This window comes from Capsella rubella, unplaced genomic scaffold (genome assembly GCF_000375325.1).
Source record: "Capsella rubella cultivar Monte Gargano unplaced genomic scaffold, Caprub1_0 scaffold_3, whole genome shotgun sequence".
In the NCBI taxonomy this organism is placed as follows: Eukaryota; Viridiplantae; Streptophyta; class Magnoliopsida; order Brassicales; family Brassicaceae; genus Capsella; species Capsella rubella.
Window position 1 is genome coordinate 11,328,829 of NW_006238921.1, and position 26,384 is coordinate 11,355,212.

Sequence of the window (26,384 nt, forward strand, 5' to 3'; positions counted from 1 at the left end):
ACTAGATGACACAAATATACTTATTCAACAAAAAAAACTATATTTAGGTATTGAATGTAAAGATTATATATGTAAAATACAAAACTTTATTTGGCCAATCGATTAGGATGTTTGAATTTTTCATTTACATTAAAAAACATATTTGGAGTAATTTTTTATATAATTATATTGTATTTACTAAGAAATGACAAATTATTTAATTATTAACGAGTTTGAAACTACTTAGAACACTGCAAAAAAAAAAAGGAGTAATTTTTTAGTTTATTCATTTGGGCTAAGAGGCTTCCTATAAACAAGACATGATTACTTAAAAGTAGATATAATAAGTGTTAAACTACCAAATTTTGTTTGTAAACTTTTTCTTCTTTCTTGGATTTCCACGAAACAATATTTTAATAAAAGTTTGGTTGAAAAAAAAAAACTGGATCAACTCAAGATTATCCTAAGATAATCTTTAAACATCACACACACATAAATTATCATATCATATTTCATATTCCTACCACTTATTTAATTGTTTTCTTGTCTATGACTTCCACCTCATGTCTTAAGCGATAACATCTCACTTTTGGCTAATAAATGACAAAATTACCGAAATTAATATATTGAAATGCTTTTTTAAATTACATGTATAATATAAACAGTTTAAATTGGAAAAAGGATTTCTTAAATGGCAAAAATAACATATCGATAAATACATTATCTGGTATGGTCTCGGACCTGATAAAATGTATTTGTTTCGGTTCGAAATCTCTTATTTATTCTAAAATAAAATAAAATAAATAGCATATCTATAAATATATTGTTTGCTTTTTTTTTAATTACCTCTTGATTGATTATTCTATAACTATAACTATTGATGAGTTAGCTCCACTCGACTTTGGTATGTTTGTGGTATTTGTTTTTGAAAAATTAAAATATGTTTAGAACATTTGATATTTTTGGTAACAAAAATTAAAAATATAGTATTTGAGTCAATTTTAATTATAGTTGTTGATAAAAAAAAAAAAAAAAAAAAAATCTAACATATAGTATTTTGAGAAATTTCTTTAAAAAAAATAAAGGTTATGTTATCATTTGATTCCAAAATTATGTTTACGTTCGAAATCCTTCTCTCCAAGAGCTTTTTGGTGCCGATGTTAGCGAGGTTGAATCGATGTAGACATAAGATGTGTTCCCCATCACGTATAAAATGACAACCTATCAGTTTTTTTCTTGATTCGTTCGTAAAATACAACATTGGTTCTAAAGGTTTCTACAATACCTAAGTATAACAAGTAGCAACAACTATACAAATGATGGTGTGGGTTTTTCATTGAAACTTTCGAAATGTAAAAACATAAGAAAACACAGAATATAATGTAAAAATTAAAATTAACAAAACTGGGTAATGTACAATTTGCTCTATTCCAAATGGGTAAACATATATATAGATATATAAGAAAAAAGGAAATGGAGTTCAGCAACTCAAGACTACATCCACAACTATTTTTATACCTAAGCAAACCCAGCTGGTAAGTGCTATCTCATCTCTTTGCTCTGAATAACAAAAGTTATTTTCTCCGGTATATATATCATTCCGTCAGCGTCAGCATCAGCTAGTCAGAGGCATGCTAATCTCCAATTTGAGCCAACCGAAACCGAACCATTGCTGCTGTGTTTCCGACTTTCGTTTAAAAAATGAAATCTTCCGCGTATCTATTGTAAAACCAGAGTTCAACCGGCAAATGCACAGCATATTGTATGGGTACCAGAACATAGTATTACTTATCTCGGGGGAAACCCAGTTTGACGTGCCCGATGGTTTCTATCCAATGGCCCGGGGCCGAGTATTCCCAGTGAGTTAGAGTTGGTTACCGGGGGTCGCTCAGACTGCGGGTCGTTTTCTGTTCTTCTTCTCCGTTTCCATGCTTCAAACTTTGCTGTGTCAATGCCTTTATATACTTGCTGTGATCCTTGGGAATTCCCTGCTGTTTTGAATTTTTGTTGCCTCTGGAAGTTCCTAGAACCAAAGCCAGCAGATGAGCCATTGAGGTGCGATGGTCCAACCCCTTCCTCTTCTTCTTTCTCCTGCTTCAGTTTGGAGTATATCTGATTGAGTCGATCCCCCGACAAATTTGAGAAAGTTGAAACATAGTTCCACAATCTCATTGTCATTCCTGCATTTTGATTCCCCATCAATGATACAACCATGGACATTAAAATTGTTATCTGAGTATAAGCGTATTTTGCGACTTAAGAGGCTAGCAGGGTTTATCCAATTATCATCAAGTTTTGATTCTGAATTTATCCAAAAACAGAAATGTGGCGGCAAAGTAACCAGAGATTGTGTTACTTACTATCTTGCTTGTATAAATCTTCTTCGTGTTCTAAAACAATTTCATCTATTCTTCGCCCTAGGATTTCCAAATATCTCCGGATTTTGAAAAGCACCTGCGTGGTGGACACAAGGAGTTTTGAGAAAGATCAGATAAAGACACATCAATGTGCCACTATGAACGATGGAAGAGAAGAATAATAAAAATGAAACCTTCTCCTTTGGCAGATCTGCACTCGTGGTTTGCAATCTTTGTAAACGTCCAAGAGTTTTGATTTCATCAGCCAAGACATCTTCACACCATTCCATCCATTTCTGCTCCTTGAACTGCTCGTAAACTTCCTCATCATCAGACATTTCTCCTTCTTCCTTCACTAATGGCTCAGCTTTTTGTGTTTTCCGAGATCCATCTTTTGTTGATACTAAACTTATATTGGCAGGACCCGGTTTTCCTCTTCGGTCTCTGGCAGGTGCTTTAAATTGATTCATAAGATTATCTTTAACCTTTTTTGAATTTTTACGGGATGCTTTGGCATTTGTATTTTTCCCTCCTGCTGCAGCAAGTTCCTGGTAAAAGTAAACTTCATACTGTCATTCTCTTCTTCAAGGAAGGTTATAACAAAATTAATAACTAAGAGAAATCATAGCAAGTAATATGCACCATTTCCAGAAGTGCAGTGGCACGCTCCTTCAAGTTTGGAGCACGAGGTAGAAAAGTCTCATGGTGTTGAAGTTCAACAGGAGCAATCTTCTTTGTAAGTCCAAGGCTCTCATCTAATCTTATCTTTTCCCAATTTCCAAAACCATGATAAAGTATTCCCAGAAGCAATCTCGCATCATCGACTGAGAACAACAAATAATAAAATGAATTAGGATGAAAATACACAAGACAGCTTATAAGATAATATTGAATTAGGTTACACATACTCTGATTCCAACCGCAACCCTTTGACCAATTTGACGGTTTAAGGTATGACAACACCCGGAATTGTGAAATTGGATCGTCATATCGACTAATGCGCTTTGATAGGAGCTGAAGCCCTTGCACACGTTTTAATAGTTCGTTCGCTTTTACTGGCACACCAAAGAAATCCAGCACAGGACCCTGCAGAGGATAAAAAACAGGAAGATTGGAAATATCCAAGTGAACAATTAGGAAAACAAAAGAGTCTCCAATTCAGATGTTTTATTTCAGGTGGTACCTTTGGTTCAAAATTTTCTGTTTCAACAGATTCCCTACAACCATCAAGTAAAGCATCAAACAGCTCAACTTGAGCTTCCTCCGGAGCTGCTTCAACAACACCACCCACCTCTTCTGCAATACATGCAATTTGGTTATGGTTCCCAAACTTCATGACCTGAATTAAACATGAGACATGTAACAAGCGTCAGTACAACAATTTGAAAATAAAAGTAAGTAAACCACTTAGAAACTAATGGTGCAGAGGGAACCATAACAAAAATCATGAAATCATTGCAGCATAACAAATTGAGGAGCCTTAAATTCAAACCTTTTTCCAGTACTTAGAAAATATGCAGAAAGAAACATTAAATAAGAACAATTTTGACATACAGTTCGATAAAATCGTTGCGCATCTCTCTTAGGAAGATTTCCATAAGACCAGCCTCTCACTTGAGCTGAAGTCCCCTCTAATATTGGGGTCGAAGGAACAAAATATTCAGTTTTTCTGCGCTTTTGAGTTCTTTCTGTATGCTCCGGAGGCTCAGATCCTTTCTTTTTTCTTTTACTAGTCCTGTCAGGCTGGCTAGGATCCACATAACTCTTCGTAGTCCTAGCAGCCCGTGGTGCAAGAGCTTCCTACACAAAGGTAACACACGTTTAGAAACTGAAATATCTAATATGAATATGTGAGAAAAAAATTCCAATGACATAGGAGGCATATTTAATAGAAGGAAGAATTTTTACTTCGGCCGTAACCACAGATTCAGGTTTTATCCAACGACTCCAGAAGGACCCATCATCTTCAGCGTTGCAAAAGTTGGCAACCTAAATGCAAAGAGAAGTTAGCAGAGTAAAGGATTACACAAATATAAAAGAAAATAGATTCAGAGATTTATGCCCAGAACCGGTTTCGACGACCAGAAGGACAAAAGAAACACATAAAGCAGCATTTGAAAGAAGATTTTAGTATCATAATAAAGACCAAGCTGCCTACGAAGCAAATAATAGCCTCAGGCTGCTTTGCAATTATTAGGTTCACTTAATCTAAAGACGGAAAGAGTAAAAAAACATCTGAACTTGCCTTAAAAGCACCCAACAGTTCGTGTTCTGTTTCACCAGTATCCTTTTCCTCAACTTGCTCTGCCCTCTCTAAGATTTCATCAATATCCATACTCAACAGCCGTTTTTTACTTTCTTCTTCATTTTTCTCTTCTTTAAAAAGTTCTTCCGCTCCAAATCTCAGTATTGCAGAAAGCTCGTTCTAGAATACATATGTGCCATACATAGAGAAATTAAACCTTGGAAGAGACAACAAAGCCATGATAAACATTCAAAAACTGCTCTTACCTTGTCAAAATTACTTCCTTTTTTAGTTTCTCGCTTCTCCAGCCTACCCTCAGCATTCAATTTTTGAATGACCAAGTGGTCAAGTACCTAAACAAAGATGTTCCAAACAAAAGTTACAGCCTGCTATAACTAAGCCGATACAAATAAAAGTTTGGGTTTTGAACCTATCTCATCCACAGGTGGACTTCCTAACATAAATCTTAGGACATGAATAGATAACGACACAAATGAAGTGAACAAGAGAAACTAATATTATTGAACAACCCCAAAAAAAAAATGACAAATATTGCAAGTTAAGAATTGGCAACAGTGATAAAGTTGAATCATTTCATGTAGGTGAGGATGCAGAACTAAGGAATTCATTGGTGCTGATAAATAATTCATGCAAACATAATCTGAGCATTGATACGTCTAAAACTAGTGTACCATTTTTCTTTTCGCGCGCTCCAGGATCTCTTCTTCAACACTTTTGCTAGTGACAAATCTATAAATGTTCACGACCTCTTGTTGACCAATTCTGTGCGCTCGACTCATGGCCTGATATAATAGGGTTGGGATTCCATTAACAGCAGTAGTAATAAAGAGTAATAATTCACAGGTAAGGAATTTATGTTGGAGGCAAACCTGCAGGTCATTCTGTGGATTCCAGTCAGAGTCAAATATGACGACTGTATCAGCAGTAGCAAGATTGATACCCAGTCCACCAGCTCGAGTTGAAAGAAGAAAGCAAAAGTCGTCACTAGCAGGTGCATTAAAATGATCCATTGCCTGCTGACGCAGTTCTGCCTTAGTACTACCATCTAGTCTCTGGAACTGGAAACCTCTAAGAGACAAGTATTCCGCCAGGATATCTAACATTCTAACCATCTGCAAGGAAAACAGTACAAAATGATTTTATAAGAGTAACCAATGCAAAAAGCCTAACGACAAGGTAAAAGAGCTTCTAATCCAAAAGAGCTCCAGTTTTCATAAACAAACTTGATCTCTAAACAGTTGTAGAGAAAGTAACTTCTGTGTAACAGCAACAAAGGAAGTGTTTTTTCACACAATAATAAACTAAGCAGTACAACCAAAAATAACGTGAAGTACTAATCCTATACAAACGATAAACCATAGGTATGTTTCTGAACCATTTGATGAGATGTGGAAATAAGCATAACTGAAACTGTTAAAAAAATTATGATAGGACCCACACTACAGAAAAGAAAACCACATTTCAATTAAGTAAAATATCCTCTAGAAAGAGTAAAAGTCACTGAACCGCACCTGAGAAAAGATAAGCACACGATGCTTAGTCTCACGCAGTCTAACCAGTAGCTTGTCTAGGATAACTAGCTTTCCACTGCTTAGAATAATTTTATCTAGCTTAGAGTTATCGTTTATATCACCCCCATAACCATGGTCTGCACTCTCGAATAAGAAAGGATGATTGCAGCATTTCTTCAACTCCACCACGATGTTTAAAAGTGAAACCTGTCGATAGTAACTCAGAGATTGTTAGCTTGACAATTATAATACCTGCAAACTTAAAAATTTGGATGGATATTAAAGTAATCCACCTAACTTAAAGTGCAGGGGAAAAGGAAATAACTATTTTATAACCAAAAATATGAGAGTCACCCACCTGATTACCGCGCACCCCTTTATTTAAATCATGGAAGTTGCGCTCTAGTATCCACTTGTAATACCTAAAATAGAACAGCAGAATATAAGTCCCAATATTTAAAGCTATCCAATCAAAAGCGTCGGCTGAAGTTATTCTTACTGTTTTTGAAGAGGGGACATCTCAACTCTTAGTATACGTTCGATTTTTGGAGGCAACGACTTTTCAACATCTTTAATTACTCGTCTTAGAATATGGGGTCTCAATTCTAAATGAAGATTGGCGAGCTAAATTCCAAAAAAAAGTATAAGCCAGTGGACAACTGATTTAAATTATACTTCAGCAAGGCAGCATACTACTAATTCATGGACAAAGCTTACCTCAGATTCATTGAATGAGCTAAGGTTCTTGTAGTTTTCAACGAACTCCTCCTTATTTTTAAACTTGCCAGGATCAAGAAAGTGGAGCAAAGCCCTGCAAAAAATTGAATAAGTCCTTCATCATAATAGTAGAAAACAAAAATATAAAAAGCGTAGCATATGATACAAGAAAGTAATTCATTTATTGTGTTAGCAACGAATCACTATGTCATCAATAAAACAAATAATGATAAAAAAGAAAGGAAATCTAATATAAGCTTTGCCAGTGACATTAGAAACACGTCATCAGAACTGTCAAGAGTGGATCAACCACATAGACCAAAATCAACACTGTCAAAGATTATAAACAAGCAATGAAACAAAGAACATAAACCTTTGACCAAAAAAAAAAAAAGAAAACAAAGAAACAAAGAACATAAACTTGCAAGTTTCAGGATTAATATGAATCCGAAATAAGAAAGAAGGCCATAGCCAGAGAAACGCTTAAAAGGGAAGAAAGCATACCAAAGCTCTTCGACACTATTCTGTAGTGGAGTACCAGTAATAAGCAATTTGTTCTTCGTACTAAATTCCTGAAACAGATAAGATACAGGGCTAATTCTGAACAACTGAAATCGGAACCATGAAAATAAATAAAAATTCTTTAAAAAGTCACACATACCAAAAGGGCTGTGTAGAGCTGTGCCTCACTATTTTTCAGCCGATGTGCTTCATCCACCATCAAGTAAATCCACTTAATCTTGGAGAGGACAGCTTTATCCTTCAGAACTACTTCATAAGTAGTCAACAGTGCATTGAATTTTATGGGCCGTCCTACTTTCTTTTCATTGTAAAATTCGTATTGCTGGCATACCTGAAGCCAGAGATTTACCAAAATCAATAACACCAGATGGATAGAGAAGTATATATGTTGTTAAAAATTGAAATAGATATATATTACTGTCATACAAAAACGTCAAAGATCTATAAATAAAAAACTACAGCACAGCGCCTATTCAAATCAGATAGAGAAAAGGTTGACTAGATAAATGAAAGATTCAGATAGACAATGAGGATACATGAAGAACTCTTAACACCCTAAATATTCTTAGAAGCTATATAACATGAACATCATATGTTTTGTTTCTCACCTCTCGACTAGCCCGGGTGCCAACATATACTATTATATTCATGCAAGGAAGCCACTTTCTAAATTCTTTAGCCCAATTAGCTAGTGTTGACAAAGGCACAACAACAAGGAATGGACCTGGAATTTGTTGGGTATTCTGCGAGAAAAAAAGAAGAGAAATCTTAGCTCATGAAATGTGGTAATGTTAAGAAAAAGATAACAAGATTTCAACTCATGAGCAAACTTGAACACTCAGCTTGAAACGAAAAGAATTCTCACCTGCAAAAACCCAAGCATTGAAACTGACTGCACTGTTTTACCAAGACCCATTTCATCAGCCAAAATGACATTAGTATCATTAAGCCAGCTGGAAAATGGAAGGAAGCAAACCATTAGACCGAGCAGAAAAGTAAAGCATAACCTCAGAAACTAGGAAGTAAGATACGTAACACACCTGTTGACAAGAAAATTCAAACCCTCCAGCTGATAGTCCCGCAGAGTACCTCCACTTAGCCACTCAGGCTGCTCATCAAGCTTCCTCAAACTTGCTACACAAAACAGTAACCACAACTAAGCATTAGAAAAATATTTTTCACCTACCCTATATCTCGGATATAAAGTGGGAACGGAGGCATACTTTGGAATGAAAGACAAAACAGAGAATTACCACATTCAACATAAACATAGCTAAGTGACACCATAGAAATAAAGTGATGCCTCTCTTAAATATTTCGTTAAATTTAATATTACACTGTCTCAGTCACATTCTTATGTGAATGAATAAAAGACAACGACGCTGCAGTTTATAATCAAATTATACATGAGTTCTCTTTTGGATTGGCGAGATGAAGAATGCAGAGACCAAAACAAAAAAAGAACCAGTTAACAAGGTAAGGTAGTTTCTCTAATGAAGATTAATTTATCATATGTTTACAAAATAATGTGAAAAAAAAAAAATGCAAAACAGATGATTTTATGTAACAAACCTTTTCCTTTTGTACGCTGCTGTTCCACCATTTTCCCTTGCACTGCAATTGAAACTTCACGAGCCTGAATCATAGATAGAAATTACTTCAAGTATTAAAGCAACTTAAATTTTTTTATGGATCTGATTCTGCAGAAATAGACCAATGTATACACTAGTCTAAATAATAGATTAGGGATTGACAAGCATAATCGCACTGTTATAAACCTGAACATTAAGACTCACTAAAATAATTTGCATAATATTTTGTTAAGAATCTGTATTTCCATGTAGAATAATACAAAACAAGATGTAAACTGCATTTTTCGAAGAACTGACACAGAATTTGAACACAATATTCTTAGTACTACTTCAGAGAGAGAATAAGGACATAGTTGGAAAAAGAGTTACAAAATAAAAGCCAAATGGTAAAGTTAAAGCATAATTATAACAAAAAATCAGACTCTACCTTGTACTCATCAATAGCAACTTGTGCAAATGCTATATCGACATCCTTCTCCCTAAAAAGAAAAAGACAGGAAGAAAATGATACTTGGGAGGTAAAGGAATACATAAGTACAAATTCTAGATCATTTTATAGCATGCTTCTCAATTTATGAAACAACACTCAATCACCATAAAAAAAAAAAAGGAAACAAGCTTCAAGAATCATCCAGAGTGTTAGAGAACATACCAAGTTGCTTCAGCATAAGATAGCCCTTGCCACTTAACTAGATACTCTGGCACAACATCCCCTAAACCATCTTTGCTGATTCGATCTGCAATTATTCTTTCTACCTAAATAATACAAATAAATTAGCTCACAGGAGGAATACTCCAATATAAATTGCGAAAGCAATAATTGTAAACCAGTAGTGGATGAGACGTGAAATGAGATTGCAAGTTTGATGGAATGAACACACTACCTGACTATTCTGCTTAATGATGTCCAGATCCATTTCTTTGCTCACATCATTGACCTCAATCTACAAAGGTTGAAAAATGTATCAAGTGAAAGAATTTCAGATTTATGAACCATAATAAGATTTTTGGCAGATCTGTTTGACATATATCCCTACACAGACGATAGCATCACATGTTTAATATGATAATGCCAAAATACAAACAAAAAGTTATCATCTTGCGTGGTAAACATGGTTTCACAAACTAAATAAGGAATATAACCATGATATGGACCATTAGTGTTGCATCTTATGGCATTCTTCCATGTACATATAAAGATAATAAAAAGCAGAAATCTCCCAGACATTCAAACATTACCTCCTCTCTTGAGAGTGCTGTCCTGTACCTAATCTCCTCCGTCACTTTCTTCGTATAGTTAAGAACCTTCTTGAACCCACTAAGCTGAAGGAGCACAGACCATAGGTAACAAAGCAAAAATTAGAAATGAAAATCGCATTTTCACAAAGAAATGCAATAGATTGATCAAGCATAAATTAAAAAAGGTGTCCAAGGGATGTACATTTTGGAGATCGCTCAACGTTTTCCACTGACAGTGCAAGTGTGATTGGCCTTTCCATTTTATAAGGAATTCCATTTCATTCCAATCTGGCTCAGAATCAAACAGTTGGCTTACTAGAACAGGAACTGTTGATTTGTTATTTGTTGGAGCATCTTCACCCATACCCTTCAGCTGATGCCAGAGCACTTTTTCAATAGCATCCGCATCCTCCTCTTCAATGTCATCCTAACGAGCATATAACAGACGAAAGAGAAAAACTGAGAATATAAGTTCGTTAAACAGCAAGGCAAGGCTTCCAAAGGTCGTTGCTTTCACTCAAAGTCTAGTAGTTCATATTACTGGCTGTTCCAGTCGAATAGTTGGAGTTAATCAAATTAAAAAAAACATAAATTCTCCAGATGCAGCTCACCAATACGGAAATTTACTAAATTTATCATGTTTCCAACATAAAGATAGTATGTACAGTGTGCAGATTATAACTATAAATTTAAGTTATTTAGACAGCATTAGAAAAGGCTAATGACACTGCTCCCAGATTTTTTTAAATGCATCAGATTCCCACAGGAAAACATAAGCACATTGAGTGGTGCGAAAATGGATAACCTTAAAAAATAACAAGATACATACCTTTTGGTTTTTACGATTTTTCCCATCATCTATATCTTCACTGTCTTCACTCTCTACATAAGAGACTTTACGAACTGATCGGGTGGAGCTGCGAACTTCACTACTCTGTCCTATGTCATTGGTTGACCTGCCATTGTTTTGTCGGAGAGTTGTGCCTCTTCTGGCCAGGCTTCTAAAACCCTCATCGTTGTCATTATCAGAGTCCTCCTCTGAGCCGTCAACTTGATATGACGTTTTCCTCTTTTGTCGATTAGAAGCATGGAATGATTTTCGTTCGAGTCCAGAGCTTGATTTCCGGAAACCTTTACCTTGTTGCCTAACCTTGGGCTTTTTTGTGCCATAGTCATCCTCGTAATCGGAAAGATCGATATCATCATCACTCTCAGGATCTTCATCAGAAACGTCCCAACCTTGGCCATGCTATCAAACAACCACCCAGTTGTAAGAATTCCCATCAAAACTATAACAAGTTACAGGGCTAGAACACAAAATGTTACTAGAGCAAAGACTTCTTCTGAATAGCAAACTTAGTTAAAAAATATCTCAGAAAAGTATCTCCATTATTTTGTTCAGTTTTAGCTTCATTGTAAAGAATATGTATCACAACACAAGAATGGTAAGAAGTCAAACCTTTTTCCTTGCACCACCATCATCAACAGTATCATCGGGCTCAAAATCAGCATCTTCAGGGTCATCCCCTGATGAGAAATAAGATAAAATGTTACTGAAGTTTAGACCAAGCACTTGGCGTAGGAAGTACTCAGAGGAAAAAACATAGACACAAGTTCTAGTAAACAATGTTGTCAATCTATCAATGAATGAAATTTACAAGAGTTTACCATCTTCCTCCTCTTCATAGTCTATATCGGCATCACCATTGTGGTCATCATTACTCTCAGTATAGTGAATGTTTTTGTGAATTGCTCTTGAGGCCCTTGAGTTGCTATGGATAGAAGATCCTGTCTTCGGCAGTGATCTAGAATTTGTAGGATTACTATACCCTTTGTAGTTCACATGGTCGCTTTGATTATCTTCATCCTGTTCATAATATTCATCAGACAACATTTCATCTGCTGGGACATCAGCTTGACCACTTTGATGTTTGTTCATTTCATTGTCCTCCTCATTTTCATTTTCAGAATCTAACTTTTCACTCCGTTCATTTGAGAGATTATCTTCAGAATGGTATGCTTCTTTGTAACCGGATTGTGAATCTTTGGCAGGATCAGAGCCCTCTCTCTGTCCCATTGGTTGACAGTCTTTCCAAAATGTGGAACCCCACCTCCCTGTTACACCCATTCTCCTTCCCGAAGGTTGATAATGGGAATCCACAGGACCCGGTACATCATCAATTGCTGTCTGATTTTGCTGCCTAACACTACATCCTGGTTCTGGGTCAGTTTGATACTGTACATCCATGTTCATATCAAAGCCTCTTTCACTATAGGTACCATCCACATCTTCATTCAAAGGTGAACTCTGAAAAGTGGCAGCATTTTGCCGCTCCTCATTTTCATCCAGAACATTATGTGAGACAGTGTCGTTTGAGTAGTTTCTAAAGAAAGCCATCTTCTCACATGAAGTCAGCAACTAAAGTAAGCTCTCTCTCGTGCAGTCGAAGACAGCAACAATCTTTAAACGTCTCAAAAGAACTAAGAAGAAGAAAAAAAGAAGACAAATGAGTTATTAAGCAAAATGATGCTAAAATTTTGATAAAAACCACACTTGCTTATGATTAACAGGAAACTAAGCACACCAGAGAGAGAAGCAAAGCAATGTTTCAACTGAAATTAAGCTTATTCCATAATCCCAGGAACATGTGACATGAATGAATATATCATCTCCATCAATGCCAAAACAAAGCAGATCCAACGGAAGCTGATTTTCAGATAAACAAGGTAAGATGCTACTCTACTCTTCAGCAAGAACAAACAAAACAAAATGATAAAATGTCTACGCAATCAGGAAACTCATTCCAGTATCTAAGCAAGGTCGAGCTCAGATCCATCACGCAAACAACGATTAAAACTCGAAATCGAATCCTAAAGCCCTCTAAATCTCGAATGGTTCAATTGAACAAAAAAAAAAACGGTAGATGAACCCTAGAATTAGGTATCCGAATCGAGAAAATCATCCCAAGCGCTGTCGAAGAAGGAGCACAAAGGAGTAATAGAGAAGAAGCTATTTCAAACACAGTCACATAAGAGAAGATAAACTCTGGGCAACAATTCTCACGCAAGTTTTGTTTCTTCTTCAGAAACAAATTCAAAATCAAGCACGATTACAGAAATCTCACCGGAAAATCTAATCCTCGAAGACGAATTCAAAAAAACTGGGAAGATAAGTTTGTAATCTATTCGTAAACGTATTCTGGGATTTTTTTCGGAAGTGTGTATCGGACTCGAAAGAAAACGGATTCTGGTGGTGGTAGATCGTAATTCCGATGACGGAGAGGTCGGCGAGGTAGGTGAAAGACGATCACCGTCGTACGAGTTTTGGTTTTTTTGGATGGATCGTCGGCTGCGAGAAGAAGAGAGGTCTCGGAGGATTTGAAGTGAGAGAGAGAGAGAGAGAGAGAGAGAGAGAGGAAGCGTATATTTGTGTTTGGGGGAAGAGAGAGATTGGGTTATCGGACGATTAATATTATTTTGTTTTTCTCTTTAATCAAAACGTTTTTTTTCTTTTTCTTTATATATATTTATTTATATGAGACTGCTCATTTCATCATTCATTTTTATTTATTTATTTAGTGTTAGGGTTGAAAAAGTTTTTAATTTAGTGATAACCAAAATAAAGTTAAAATTATTTGAATTATAATATGTTACATGGTTATTAATGATTGTGTCATAGTAGTATTGATATAAAGATTAATATTAATAATATAAAGATTTAAAAATTTTAAAAAAATTCTAAGAAGCCTATTGACTAAACCAAATTTTCTTTTTATTGATATAAATTTTTTTTTTTGAAAAATGTATAATAAAAAAAAACTAAGTTAAAACCATTGAAAATACTAAAAACACTAAATAAACTAATATGTAAGAAGAAACATTTTTAATCTCATTTCTGATTGCTAAAAACTAAACATATTCATCTCTATTAGCAAAAACAGTTCGGATCGTCTCTACTTTATGACATGGATGGTTACACAAAATCTTGTACATACCCTATGATGTTGTGGCATGCCTAGTATTTTAAATTTTACAAAAGCTGATATTTTATAGTTTATCAAAATTTGACACTAATAATCAAAATTAAGTTTAAAAAGAATGTAAGATACCATCATCTTCTTTATTTCTTAGTTGGGTGCTAGGGTTAGTTGGGTGTTATACCCAGGGGTTAGTTGGGTGCTAGGGAACGGTAAGAGTGTCTTATTTTGGGAGGATAAATGGCTACTGAACCGTCCACTTTGGGAGTATAACCACTGCCAGTTAGAGCTAAATTAGTGTGGTTGTGTGACCTATGGCGTAATGAAACCGGGTGGAACCTAAGTAATATTGTTCCTTATGTTTCTGAGACTGTTCGTTTGCGCTTAGCTGTTGTAGTGGTTGACACTGTTACTGGTATGCAAGATTGGCTGTCTTGGGGAGAGGATTCGAATGGGCAATTTTCAGTCAGTTCTGCCTATAGCCTTCTCACGAAAGATGACACTCCAAACCAGTACTTGGGTTTGTTTCTTGCTCGTATTTGGCGGGTTGTGGTTTCCGACCAGGTGAGAGTGTTTTTATGGCAGGGAGTGAAGTGATTATGACAAATATGGAACGTCAACGCTGATAACTCTCTGATAGTGGTACATGTCAAGTTTGTAAGAGTGGTGAGGAATCTATCATTCACGTGCTTTGGGACTTTCCAGCTATGTCGGGGGTCTGGAATATAATTGTACCTAGACGATAGAGAGGACCTTTTTTACATTGTCCCTATGATATGTACATCTTTTTAGCATGTGTTTATCATCTTTTTAGCATCATTAGCTTATTGATTTTGCACCATTTTCGATCTCTTTTGCATGGTTTGCATAAATAAGTAAGTTTTGCGCATATCATGCGTGTCATGTATACATTCTGCATTTTGGAGCATTTTCAGGTACTTAGGAGATATGCAGAGCAAAGCAGAAGAATTTGAGTCACTCGACCATGTCACTCGACCATGTCACTCAAGGGGATCAGTCGAGGGACGGATCGAGTAAGCGAAGACGTCTAGAGTGTTTTTGGATGTCACTCGACCAGACTGGTCGAGTAAGCCACTCGAGCAACCAGATCGGGTGAGACATTCGAGTTAGCTCCCGGAATTTAGAAGAATCATCATGTCACTCGATTGTCTTACTCGAGGCACACGATCGAATAAGTTGGTCGAGTAAGTTGAAATGATGCAGAGAAGAAATTACTTGTCACTAGAGGCACTTACTCGACCAACAGGGTCAACATGTTTCCTGAACCGCTTTTTCTTTTGTCATTTTATGTATTAGGGTTTTCCCAACATTACTATAAATATGTCTCTTTTGGCATTGCCCAAGGGATCGAGCTTTTGTCGTGTTAGCCACCAAAGAATCTAGAAAATTGTGATTCAGATTTTTTTTAAGTTATTAAGATTTTTCACTTAGTTCTTTGATCATTGTTGTTTATCTTCTTGTCATCTTTGATATTTTGTATTTTTGGAGAATTATGGGTTTGTGATGTTTAGGATGATCTATGGGTCTGAGTAAAGTTAGGGTTCTTGAGGATGTGATAGATTAAGTGGAAAATGTTAGTCTTTTAGGGTGCTTAAGTTAGAATTGTGTATTTCCCTTCTGGTTGACTAAGTGTACACATTTTCTGGCCATTAAGAAGACTGATGGAGCGGCAGTTTTGGCTAAGAAGTACTGGATTTGTTGAGGATGTGTGTACTGGACTGGGGTGGTCATTGGGTGGATCATTTGAGCTTGGTAGAGTTTGCGTATAACAATAGCTACCAGACGAGTATTGGCATGGCTCCTTTTAAGGCTTTGTATGGGAGGCCATGTAGGACACCGTTATGCGAGACCCAAGTGGGGGAGAGGAGCATATTAGGTGCGGATTTTGTGCAGGAAACATGGGAGATAATCCGGGTTTGGAAGCTGAACATGAGAGAAGCTGAGGATCGGCATAAGAGTTATGTCGATAAGAGGCGAAAAAAGCTTGAGTTTGAGGTCGAAAATAGAGTGTATTTCAAGATGGCTATGCCGCAGGTTCATAACAAGTCCCTTAGCGTTACTAAGCTGACTCGGAGGTATATGGATCCTTTCAAGATTGTTAAGCGGGTTGGACCGGTTGCGTATCGGCTAGAGTTACCCTAAGTTATTCAGGCAATTAATGAGGTTTTTAATGTGTCGATGATGAAGATGATGAAGTGTTGGCTAAGATTTCTGCAGATCTTCAACTTAACATGACGTTGGAGACGAGACCAGTGATCCTTCTCGAGAGGAGGGTCAAGGAACTTCGGCGTAAGAAGATTCCATTGGTGGGAGTCCAATGGGACTGTGATGGTATCTTGGAAGAGACTTGGGAATCAAAGGCAAGAATGAAAGCAAGATTCATAAAGTGGTTTGAGAAGCAAGTCGAGGAATAAGCTTATCAATTTGGATTCCAGTTTCAGAGAGTTGTTTCTTATTTTCTCATTATGCATTTTTGTTTAGTTTTAACACTATTACACTTTGGCAAATAAGAGTTTTCTTATGATGTTGTGTTCATAAGAGCATCATTAAGGGTGTATTCTTGAGTATGTATCTTATACATTAATAGGTATATTAATAATGAAAAAGTGTAAGTTAAGAATTTTTGATTTTGAGGTGATTATTGGTTAAACCTCTAGTATCTTAGAGTTTTAATAATATAATAATATTAATATATTGTTAAATTTTAAAATTAAATAAATTATTAATAAATTGAAAACTTATAAAAATAAATATAAAACAGATTTGAAAATAAAAAGACAAATAAAATACAAGTCAAAATTATATATAAAAAAACCTTAAGAAAGAAGCAATGTACAAAACATGGGGTTTAGAGATTTATTCATTGACGTAGCACAAAAGTTGTGCCACCCGATGCCAATACAAATAAAAAACATTACAGCCATGAAACATGCCATCGTTGCATCAAAATATATAAAGATCCAAATGAGAATCATCCACTAACACTGACCCTTCAAAGAATTCATCCTTACTGAGGTTTGGTTGTCTTTGTGTCATCTAGCTTTGGCACTGGTTGGATTCTTTGATAAGGCTTCCTGGTAAGCGTCTCTCCCCGTAGAGCAGCCACGTATCTATCATTTTTATCCTGCTTCTGTTTCAACTCACTGAGATAGTCAGCAGAAAAGCTTTTTTCATCAGCAGAAGATAACACAAAAAGATTTTCTGCTGATGAAAAAAGCTTTTTATTTAAAAAGACAGGTGTTATCTTTTGATGGTTTTAACTTATTTTTTTTTATTAAAGATTTTTTTATTTAAGCATCACTTCTTTCAAGTTTAAAGCTTATTCCAAAAATCTTTTTGTGTTATCTTCTACTGATGAAAAAAGCTTTTCTGCTGAGTATCTCAGTGAGTTGAAAAAAGTGCTCAATTAAGGAAATTCATTTGCGGTTCATGTTTAACAATCAGCCTAAGGTACCGATTGTGATAAATAAACTTCAATTGAACCCACATTGTGAAGCAGGGCAACAACAAATACAAAAAATTCCTAGTTAACATAGAACAATGAGTAGCAATAGAACCTGCAAATGCACAACTCAACAATCCACTAGAGCAACTCAATCGGGTAAGTAAAACATAAGCTTTTAAAACCAAATCATAGAAAGAAACCGAGTAATCATAATAATCATTTTAATGGGTATTCATACTTATGTAATGTAATATAAAGAAACTGTTTCCTCTATGATGTAATGTAATATAATAATCATACTTGATGATTTAAAATGGGTATTAAAAAAAGTTAAAGTATTTTTCTGGGTACAAAAACTAGTTGGGGTATTAAAAAGCTTATCGTAATTAGTTGAAGAATTTTAATGGAATTTTCCCTTTATTTTAATATATAATAGTAAAACAAATCCACGTGCCTTAATATTTGTGGCTATGGCCTCTAGCTTAAATAATTCATGGCTTTTATCTAAAATTTTCCAAAAAGAAAGAGTGAAGAATTAGCAAAATCTATAGTTTAAAACACCAAAACTCAAATCAAATTTAGGCAGCTTTCTCTATAACGTACCAAACAAGAAGCCAAAAATGTAATAAAGCTACGTTTGTGTTTCTACCAGTTCTTCTCTTCGGTCTCGAGCAGGAACCGAAGGTGCAGTGCAAAGGCCAACAACTAACCATATCATCTATACGAGTTTTACTGATCAATTTAGTATCCCCCAGAATATATATCCAAGCCTGACCAGTGTTGTCGCAAGAACACACCACAAGCCTCTTATCCAAGTTAGGACTTGAAAAAGTCATGAAGTTTATCCAAACCACATCATCACCATTTAACCTACATTAATATCAGAAACTTCCCCAGCATATTTCAGTTACATATAAACTACAAATTGCCTTAAAAAGGGTCATGTCATTACTGTTTTCTCACTTTATTTTGAATTGTTTTGAAGTGATTTTATTTTAGTTTTGGGCAGGAATTTGTTTCTCTTTTTTTTTTCTTGGAATAAATCATCCTTAAGATAGGATTTGGATTTTTTTCTGAAAATGAAAACGTATTACCAAAACTGGATTCATATATTTGACTAGAAACAAACATAGTTGCTTACTACCCTTTTTATCTTATTTTCTAAACACATTAAATTTACTACCATTTAAGGTGTAGAAGTGTTGACTAACATATGTGTATATATATGTAGGCATGTTCCAGAAAATAAAAATCATTCAAACAAAAATGGCTTTGTCAAAGTTTCAACTTGCAGCCCTCCTTCTCATCACATATTCTCTCATGTTCACTTCTCAAGGTAAACATTTTATTTAACTCTGTTCTTGTCTTTTTTAGTTCTTATAAAACTCACTTGTATATATATATATTTTTACTTGAAAGTTTTGTTGTGCATATATATATATATATATGATTTCGTTTATATTGGAAAAAGAAATATAGTATACACTACTCATGATCACAGTTTTGTTTTCGTTGGAATTTGATGTATAGTGTTGAAGGCAGACGATATTATGCCTGGAGTGTGTAATTTTAGAGGTCCATGCAAGTTTAACTATGATTGTACGGATCGATGTGGACCGCCTGAATTCCCAAAAGATACTACATGCACATGCATAGCTCCTCTTGGCAGTGGACTTCTTTGTTGTTGTAGTTTTGGTTAAATATTAATATTATCATTATAAAGTAATAAAGTGGAGTCTTTATAATTATTATTTTTCTAATAGAGTATTTTTGCTTCATGTCATATGATTACAAAAATATTAAATCAAAGAATAAGTGGCGAACATGTAAATAAAACTTCTAAAAACATGGGTAAAATACAGAATTACCCTTAAAATCACAAACATATCCTTCTTCTTCCATGCACCATTTTGGCGGAGCTAGGTTTTAAATCTACGCTACACATGGGTTTATTTAATATATATTGATGAAAATTATTTACGATTGGTGATGTTTATTCAATATTAATCAATAAAAAATTAAATTACTATTTAATGCAAAATTTTCTTCAAATACATAATTAAAAATATATATATACTTAATAGTTTTTAAAAATCATATGAAATCAAGGGCATCATGAATCGATCTTGTTTTCTCATACTCATTTGGCTAATAACACCTATGTCTTCTTATTTCTCTTTACATTCATCGTTTTCCTACTCTTCGTCTCCTTTTTTGTAATCTACCCGCAACCCCTGGCTGCACACCAACCCCATCTGGATGCACCCCCGCAAGCCCCAGCTCTACAATCCCCAGCTGCAAACCCATGCCATCCAACCTCGGCTGCACGCCAGCCAACCTTGGCTGCACTCTCTCTTAATGGTCCCACTAGAGCATGCACTGGTACCACTCTTTATAACCGCTCTAGGCTATACCCACTGGTACACCCCCAGCTAGACCAGCACCACCTCTGGCCAACATGGCCCCCACAACACCCACACTCGGTCAGCCCAACGACCCTTTTAATGCGCTTGCGATCCACCAACAAAGTTTATCGTGGTACTCTGGCCCACGCTCTTGTCGCTCCCTAAGGCTCTACCATACCCCTACCGCGACCACACACACGACCACTACCCCAACCACCAACACCTTTAGCCATTTATACTAGCGTAATAGAGGCTAAGAACTAATGAGATCCTCCCAAGGACTCGATGCACTCTAAGGTGGTGAGAAGATATTTCGTAGTTCATCATACGGTGAAGCCACGAAGAACAAAGATGGTGGAGGGAATGGTCGCACAATTAGCTACGGAAGACTCCTGATTTACTAAACTTGAGTAATCATACCTTATTGTCCCAAACTAACAAAGTCCCAAGCTTTCTCTTGATCTTGCAGACTTATTGTCCAGATTCTTTGCAGCTACGTCACTCTTCCTCTTTACGCTCTAGTCACTCAGGTAAAACACACTCACAATATACATAAAGATTCCAACTTTCAATTTCAAAATCTGATTTTCCAAAGATGACACATAAAAATCCTAACTTTGCAATTTCTAAATCTTTGGTGAAGATGGGTTCAAAGATGAAACCAACAGTGTTCAACGAGAGAGTAGCAACAACATTAAAGAGTTGGCATCACACAACAAAGAAACAGATCAAACATGGAAAAACCACGAGACTTCTTAAAAGACTCTAGATCCCGTGAGAGTTTTGAGATCTCCTCATCCTTTTTAGTAGAAGTCACAAACTTTTATTACTTATATTCCTTTAGCTTTTATCACTATTTGAAATAAACGAGGTCCCACACAATGTGATCAGCACAAATTCAACCCAATATCAGGACACCAATTAAAGGAGAGTGCATCACATACTAAACGTCTGTTTCAATTCAAGAGAAAACAAAAGCAAAATGAGAAACTTGAGAACACCAATCCAAATCTACTTGTACAATTAATGACAGTGTCCTACGCTTAAAGATCTGAATAAAGAAGATACAATTCAACCCTAAGCAATGCAAAAAACATAGAAACCTAAATGTCAATCATAAAGAAAGCTAAAAACTAAAGCTCCAGTCTCTTATTTAGTTCAAAGATTATTGCTTTACGATGTATTAACAACAAAGGACGAGTTAAAAAAACAGAACATGTTCCTTAGTAACGCCGGGAAGAGGACTAGGAGAAGCTATTTCTTGCTTAGCACAACCTGAAAAAAACGTACGAAACTCAGTAGATCCAGGAAGCGATGAATATAAATCCATCACATAGCAATCACAGATCAATCGCAATCAATATCAACACATCATGATAATCGCAACACTTGAATCAACTGAAATTGTCCAAAATAAACTCAACAGAAGAGGTGATGCAAGCAAAAATATCTTCACAACTCCAAACAGATCGCCAAAACAACCGTAAGAAGACTATGATGATGTGAACATTGGACTTTAAAAAATCCTTAAGCAGAGAGCGATCGAAGAATCACACACACACTTCAACAACACCCATCTCACAAAACCCAAGTTCCAATACCAATCGAAGAAGCGCACACACACTTTACAGAAAAGTTGTAGGAAGGAGAGAGAGGAGAAGTGAAATCGATGGTAAGAAGAAAGATTAATGAAAAATGTTTTTCTTTTTGATATGCTCTGACCACTCATGGCCGTGGCCTAAGCACCCTGAAGAAAAACTTCTTAACTAAAACCCGGATGTTTCTTCTCAGTTCACTATTTTATTATTTTGGGCTTTCTTTATTGGTCTAATCCCTGACGGGTTATCCCATTAAAGATGCTCTAAGTGGTTAAGACTTGTCTATTTTAGGAAAGAGTGGGAGCTTTTAGAGACTTGCAGAGAAGTTAAGTTGAGATTGTAACAACCCGCCTCGTGGGACCCAACTGCTGGTGCTGCAGCGCATCCTGTGGGAAGGTTGTTAAAGGGTGAGGTCTTGGGTTCGAGGAACGCCAAGCGCACCAATAACCTACCTGGTGGGCCAGAGGGCTGCGGGCTAGATTGGGCCTATAAGAGAGAGGTTAGGGTCGATGCGCTGCAGCGCCAGCAGTTGGGTCCTACGGGGCGGGTTGTTACAGAGATGATATTCTGGTGAGGTAATATGGGGTGTCGTACGACATTGCGATGTTGTACAAATACCACATCAGGTATTTCTGGTCGGGAGATGTTGATAGGCATTTAGACAATTTGCTCAAGAGGATGTGAGTTCGTCAAATCACTCACCATATATGATTAGTTCTCTTGAGAGGATGATTAGTTCCTCTGGTGTAATGCTAGCTTGAAGGTTGCAACCTGAGAGTGCTCGAGGGTATGGCTCAAAGACTACGTTCTGAGAGTGAGAGCGGTACGACTCTAAGATTGGGACCTAAGAGTGAGGAGTTATGATTATGTGAGGTCTTTTACGTGGATACCATGCATATAGACTAAGTGGAGACCTCGAAGGTTAATGATTAGTTCGATCTTGAAGTTATAGTGTGTTGGTCGGGTTTGGTCAAGTGTGGGTAGACCGTGGTAGCGGTTGGTTGTTGGTTTAAGGCAGTTGAACGGTGTTGCTAGATTCGAGGAAAAATCTTTGTTAGTGGCTGAGAATGGTAACACCCATGCTCAGTTTTGAGCAATGATGATCGACGTTAAGGGTGGGTGTCAATCGACACCATCAATATTGGGCGGTTTGGCGGTTAAACTTTAATTTTTGGTCTAATTGAGGTGTTTAAAGAGAAATCCCTAATTTTTAATAAGGCTCGTGAAGCAGCCACTTGTACTCACTTTTGGTCTTTTGTCACTTCATGAAAACAAAAGCGAGTAAGTTGTGTGATTGGTTGTTCCTAAAAGCTTAAATAGAGGTTCTATTAGAGTTTTTGGAGGTCTCTCTAGCTTGTTCTTGTGAGTTCTAGCAAGGAGAAGGGGAGGTTCGTGGCTGTTGGTGCAATGAGAGTTCTGATCTTGCTATGTTCTTCGTTGTTTTGATATACTTTCAATCCAATCAGAGGTGAGTGCGTGACCATGGTCGATCTGAAAATGTTAAGCCTTTCTGATGTGTGTTTGAATGTGTAGATGGTTGGGAATTGTTATGTGTTACCATGTTTGTGTGTTTAGGTTGATGTGATTGCGTGTTTGACTGTTAGGATTCATTGTTGGAGCCTAGAAGGATGTAGATTCGTTCTCAAGAAAATTGAGAGACAATTTCAGGGAATTTTTGGAGGCAGTTTTGATCGACACCAATCAGGTGTCTGTCTCTGTTAACATGAAATTGGCCTCTATGTCGGTCGACACCACTTCTGGTATCGGTCAACACTAATTTTTGGATAGCAAAATTTCTAGACAACGAGTAGTTCGTGTCTTTTTATGCCTCTTTTGAATGTTTGGTTAATTTTATGCATGTTGGTTTGTTTTTATATGCTTGTGTGTATAGCGAGTAAATGGGGGGATCTTTTCATTGAGTGCTTTTGATAATACTCACGTATCTCATTGTGTTTGTGATACAGGTAAAGATAGATTGTGATCATGGAAATTCAGCAAGCCATGGTCACGCATGGTCATGTGATTGTCCTAACACACTAAAATAAACATCAGAAATTCTAACAAGATTAAATTAGCCATGGTCACGCATGACCCTCTGATTTGGAAATGATTAGGACGAAGGATAGCAAAGAAACAACACCACATCAACCTTCTTCACACCAATAGCCACAAATTCCTCCTCCTCTCCATGACAACATAAAAACAGACTTTTGTTCTCTGATTCGAACTCACTAGCTTTCTCTCTCTCTCTCTCTCATTATTTCTAGACGCGAATATCTCACAATAGTTAAAAAGAGAGGCTTGTCGAGTTTAAGACAAATTTGAAGGTTTCTTAATCAGTTTTGTATTTAACCAGAATATTAAAACTAAATCGCAAAATCACAAAATTAATGGTGTAGACCAAATTTCACCCTTGGTGTTGGTCGACACATGTACAAAACAATCAAGGGCGTTATAGTTGTATCCAACAAAACTAGCTTCACCATTATTACACAGAGAAGACAATCCACAACATAATACTAATTTATGAAGACTTAGGGCATGACTGGTTTAAACGTAGCAGTTGCGGCTGCGGTTGCAGGAATTTGCGGAAGCGGGCGGTTGCGGTTTCAAGCGTTATTATGCGTTTTGAACGACTGATTGAGCGTTAAAATGGATGTGTTTGTTTTATGACTGGTTGACCAGCAGAATCAATAGCGATTAATTAAAATATTACAAAAATAGGTATAAATATAATTATAAAAATATATAAATATACCAAAATCTATATTATTATGATAAAATATATTGAAAAAAGAATATGTTGATAACTAATAAAAAGCCTTATTACTTAATAATTATTGATAAATAATAATGTTTTAGTAGAATATATGTAAGAAAAATTATAAAAATTATAAACATGATTAATAATAATAAAAACATAAAGAACTACTAGATATAAATACTAAATAATTATTCATATGTTAAACAAATAAATATTATAGTGAAAAAAATATGGAAAAATAAACTTAGAGAATGATTTTTGTTTGATAATTGATGTGAATATATATAGGATTTGATAATATATATTTTAGTTTACAAATTTTCTATTTTTAGATACTTTCCTTTTTTAAACCAATCGCAACCGCAAACGCTTGCGGGAAGGAGCTTTTGAAGCGATCCAAAGCGGCATGGAACGTTTTTTATGATTGGTACTAATCGCTAACAATCGCAAACGTCCGCTACCAACCGCTAGGTGGGTGAGAGCGGGGGAACCAATCAACACCTTAATCGTTAGTTTGTGAACACAAACTAGAAACAACTAAAATTTAGAAAACCTAATGATTACATGGATACAAAGCTTACTTAGATATATACAATGATATCGCGTTGCATGGAGAACTGTGATTGAGGAAGAACAACCACAAAGATAAACCACAACAACGAGATAATTTGAGAGGATGGTGGCTATCGCAAAATACAACGTCAACAACGACATCGAGGTTAAGCGAGGTAATATGTATTAGATCTATCGGTGAGTATAGAGTATGGTGGCTAAGGTTAGGCGAGTTGAAGTTAGACAAGGTGACGAGAGGCTAAACGAAACATAGAGAAACGTGATAACGGTATTTTGGTGTAACACCCATGAACTCATTTGGTCAGAGTGTTGATCAACACCACAATTTTTTATTCAACCAATTTGGGCTGCTTTTGTTGGACCCTATAGCTCGTGTTTTAAAAGGGAAAACTCGACCTATGTGAAAGTTCCTTAGAGTTCCTACAGGTTTCTATAAGGTTTCTAGAGAGGTTTAGTGTTGTTCATGGGAGATATAGCCTAGTTAAGGAGGAATTTGTTGCTATTGGTGTTTGGAGAGTCTTGTTCTTCCTCTCATCTTGTATTTTGTCACTGTTCATAGAGTCTTCATCGTCCATGGAGTGCTTAGGAGTAGAGATCCAGCGAGGAATAGTGACTGGAGCGACTTCAGAGCTTCGGAGTCGATCAACACAAGAGGTGGGTGTCGATCGGCACCAAAGATATGGATCGCGAGTGACGATCGACACCAGTGGTGGGTGTTGATCGACACTAGTTGTGTTTCTGGAGTGTCGAGTTCGACTGTCGACTGACACCATTCCTCAGCAACGACTGAGTTTGCTTCTTGTTTGATGTTGTGGTGTGTGATTCTGAAATGTGATTGATATTGCTTGTGTGTATAGCCAAATTGTTGGGATGAGTGCCTCACTAAGTATTTCCAAAAATACTTATGCATCTCTTGTTTGTGATGTAGGTAAAAGCAAAGTGTGATCGTAGAATCAAGGCGAAGAAAGAAGAATGATCTAGGGACTCCCTGGTTGCTTTTATGGTTTTGTTATGCAATTGTTAGGATTGTTACTTCTAGAATTTAGAAGCATGTTAGGATGATTATGCTATTTCTGGATAATTGATGGTTTAAAGATATTATTTATTGGATTGTTTTCTTTATTTGTTCTTCCGCTGGTTTTTGGTTGGTTTAGATTAATTGGTTTGGATTGAATTGGTTTAATCTGAAATTGTCTAGTTTAATTGGTTTAAATTGGGTATTGCTGGTTAATGTGGTTCCATCTTGTTTAATTTGGTTTAACCTAGTTTAAGTGAAGTAATATGGTTAGTTGGTTTAATCTAGGTTAATCCTGTTTAGTTGTGTATTGAAAAAAAAACGGGTCGGGTCTTTTCATCCAACGACAAGATATTGACAAAGTGATGGGAATCCGGCAACCTCCATATCAAATCTCTTGGTG

At 36.1% G+C, this 26,384-nt stretch overlaps 1 protein-coding gene and 1 long non-coding RNA gene across 2 annotated transcripts; one reads left to right on the forward strand and one right to left on the reverse strand.

The window, feature by feature from the left end:
- Positions 1-1,346: 1,346 nt before the first annotated feature.
- LOC17893842 (protein CHROMATIN REMODELING 5) lies at positions 1,347-13,574 on the reverse strand. The gene is made up of 31 exons (XM_006296527.2): positions 13,309-13,574; positions 11,852-12,664; positions 11,643-11,710; positions 11,013-11,432; positions 10,386-10,610; positions 10,184-10,267; positions 9,829-9,888; positions 9,597-9,700; positions 9,372-9,423; positions 8,925-8,988; positions 8,393-8,486; positions 8,218-8,305; positions 7,961-8,095; positions 7,492-7,683; positions 7,335-7,402; positions 6,831-6,924; positions 6,613-6,737; positions 6,472-6,535; positions 6,114-6,320; positions 5,472-5,714; positions 5,274-5,384; positions 4,848-4,934; positions 4,582-4,761; positions 4,245-4,325; positions 3,891-4,136; positions 3,520-3,675; positions 3,245-3,422; positions 2,979-3,160; positions 2,531-2,884; positions 2,340-2,433; positions 1,347-2,159 (listed from the first exon to the last, which is right to left on the reverse strand). The coding sequence occupies exons 2-31, from the start codon at positions 12,579-12,581 to the stop codon at positions 1,768-1,770; spliced, it is 5,178 nt and encodes a 1,725-aa protein (XP_006296589.1). The 5' UTR covers positions 12,582-12,664; positions 13,309-13,574; the 3' UTR covers positions 1,347-1,767.
- Positions 13,575-18,880: 5,306 nt separating this feature from the next.
- Positions 18,881-19,369, forward strand: LOC111831722. The gene is made up of 2 exons (XR_002834869.1): positions 18,881-18,962; positions 19,157-19,369. It is a non-coding gene; the product is annotated as an uncharacterized LOC111831722 (long non-coding RNA).
- Positions 19,370-26,384: the final 7,015 nt, after the last annotated feature.